This window comes from Thamnophis sirtalis, unplaced genomic scaffold (genome assembly GCF_051295495.1).
Source record: "Thamnophis sirtalis isolate CommonGarterSnake01/CBP01778 unplaced genomic scaffold, rThaSir2_p1.2 scaffold_19, whole genome shotgun sequence".
Taxonomy (NCBI): domain Eukaryota; kingdom Metazoa; phylum Chordata; class Lepidosauria; order Squamata; family Natricidae; genus Thamnophis; species Thamnophis sirtalis.
Window position 1 is genome coordinate 867230 of NW_028261399.1, and position 2018 is coordinate 869247.

Consider the following 2018-nt stretch of genomic DNA (forward strand, 5'->3'; position numbering starts at 1 on the left):
TTCTGTAAGGATCTCCTGCTTAAGCAAAGGTGCTGGACTAGAAGACCTCCAAGGTCCCTTCCAACTCTGTTATTCTGTAAGGATCTCCTGCTTCAGCAAAGGGGTTGGATTAGAAAACCCCCCAAAGTCCTTTCCAATTCTGTTATTCTGTAAGGATCGCCTGCTTGAGCAAGGGGGATGGACTAGATGACCTCCAAGGTCCCTTTCAAACCTGTGATTCTATGTCCTACGGCCAGTCCCCTGAATCCACCCTGAAGGCAACAAACTTTCCTCCACAACTTACCACCCAAGCGTTGAGTTTTTCACACTTCTCCGCCACCATCACACCCTCAAGTTTTTAACCTGATGCCGGGTGTCCCGTACTGTGGCTGGAATGCAGGCGCCGGATTGAATTTTCCCGGGTCAAAGTCAGTTCTTCCTCACTGCCAAGGAGGAAGGAGAGGAGGTATTGAGGGTGTGAGCTTGGCGAAAATGCCTCTCAGCCCAACCGTTGACTCAGTTTCCTGGTTCTGTCTCCAGAAGAAGGAGTTGGCTACCCTCCCCAGAACGTGGAGTGGAAGTCCACCACTTGAAAATGGGCGGACCTCAACTCCCAATGTGAGTCGACCATGGATGGATGAACTTCAACTTCCAGACTCCTAGAAGAGTATTTTTCAACCTTGGGCACTTGAAGATTGGATGGGCTTCAACTTCTAGGATTCCCTGGCATGGCTGGGTGGGGAATTCTGTGAGTTGAAGTCCACCCATCTTCAAGTGCCCAAGGTTGACCAACATTGTCCCACAGTCAGAAACCATCGTCAAGGGATTTGTCTCTTCTGCCACATCGAAATATACATCCATCCTCTTCCCTCTGATGTTTCACCCCACCCCTTGATCTCCTCCACCACCCAAGGTCCTTCCTATCCCTTGGAGGACCTCCAACTCAAGGACGATGACCAATGTCAACCCTGAATGGACCTGACTGAGTCCATCTTTGTGGCTTTGTCACACAGTAAAAGAGGGGACAGGGGAAGGGAAATAGTTAAGCTGAGGTTTTGCAGTCAAAGCAAAATATTTTCCCATGGGAACCAAGGTCCATTCCAACAGGTGGCTGGGAGAGGAGGAGTGCATTACTTGGAGTTCTGATTTCAAGAGGTGCATTACTCGGAAATCCTGACAACCAAAGGATCGGGCAGACCGGTTCTCACGACCTTCTCATAAGACAAGGTCGATCATGAGAGGAGAGGAAACCAACACGAGTGTCTGCTCAACCGTTGCTTACTATTTCTTGGTGATGCGCTTGGTTTTCCGCTTGTGGTAGCAAGTCATGAGGATGACCACCAGGATCAGGAGGCTGAGCAAGACCCCCGAAATGATGGCCACGCCGATCATGGAGATGGAGACCACGTCCACCTGTGGTGCTGGGAGTTCTGCGGGTGAGACACACACAGAGATTTCAAGCTCAGCAGAACCAGGAGTCAATTTTGAAGGGCCAAGATATATAGATATATATTTAAATATCGGGCATAGTTGAATGGAATTAAATATATGGAATTAAATATGGACATAGTTAAATGGAATTAAACATATATATTTAATTCGGTTTCTGAGAATACACGTATATCTCTCTCCCCACCCTCTCTCTCTCTCTCCTCTTTTTCTCTCTCTCCTCTTTTTTCTCTCTCTCCTCTTTTTTCTCTCTCTCTGTCCCTCACATTCTCTGTCCTCCCTCCCTCTTTCTCTCTCTCTTCTTTCTCTCTCACCCTCTCTGCCCCCCACTCTCCTCCCCACCCTCTTTCTATCTCTTTCTCTTTCTCTCTCTCTCCCTCCCTCTTTCTCTCTCTTCTTTCTCTCCCACCCTCTCTCTCTCTTTCTCTCTCTCTCACACACTCTCTCCCTCCTCTTTCTCTTTTCTTTCCCACTCTCTTTCTCTCTCCTCTCTCTCTCTCTCACACACACACACTTTCTGTCTCCCACTCTCTCGCCTTCTCTCTCTCTCCTTCTCTCTCTCTTTCTCTCTCTCACCCACTCTCTGTCTC

General features: G+C 48.5%; 1 protein-coding gene across 1 annotated transcript in view; it reads right to left on the reverse strand.

Annotated features, from left to right (window-relative positions):
- The window catches only part of NECTIN4 (nectin cell adhesion molecule 4), a gene marked incomplete in the record, with an annotated part of 115741 nt that overhangs the window by 9200 nt on the left and 104523 nt on the right, over window positions 1-2018 (reverse strand). The window contains 3 exon segments of the mRNA XM_087703053.1: window positions 343-357; window positions 359-422; window positions 1262-1409. Coding sequence (XP_087559179.1) covers window positions 343-357; window positions 359-422; window positions 1262-1409 — 227 coding nt within the window.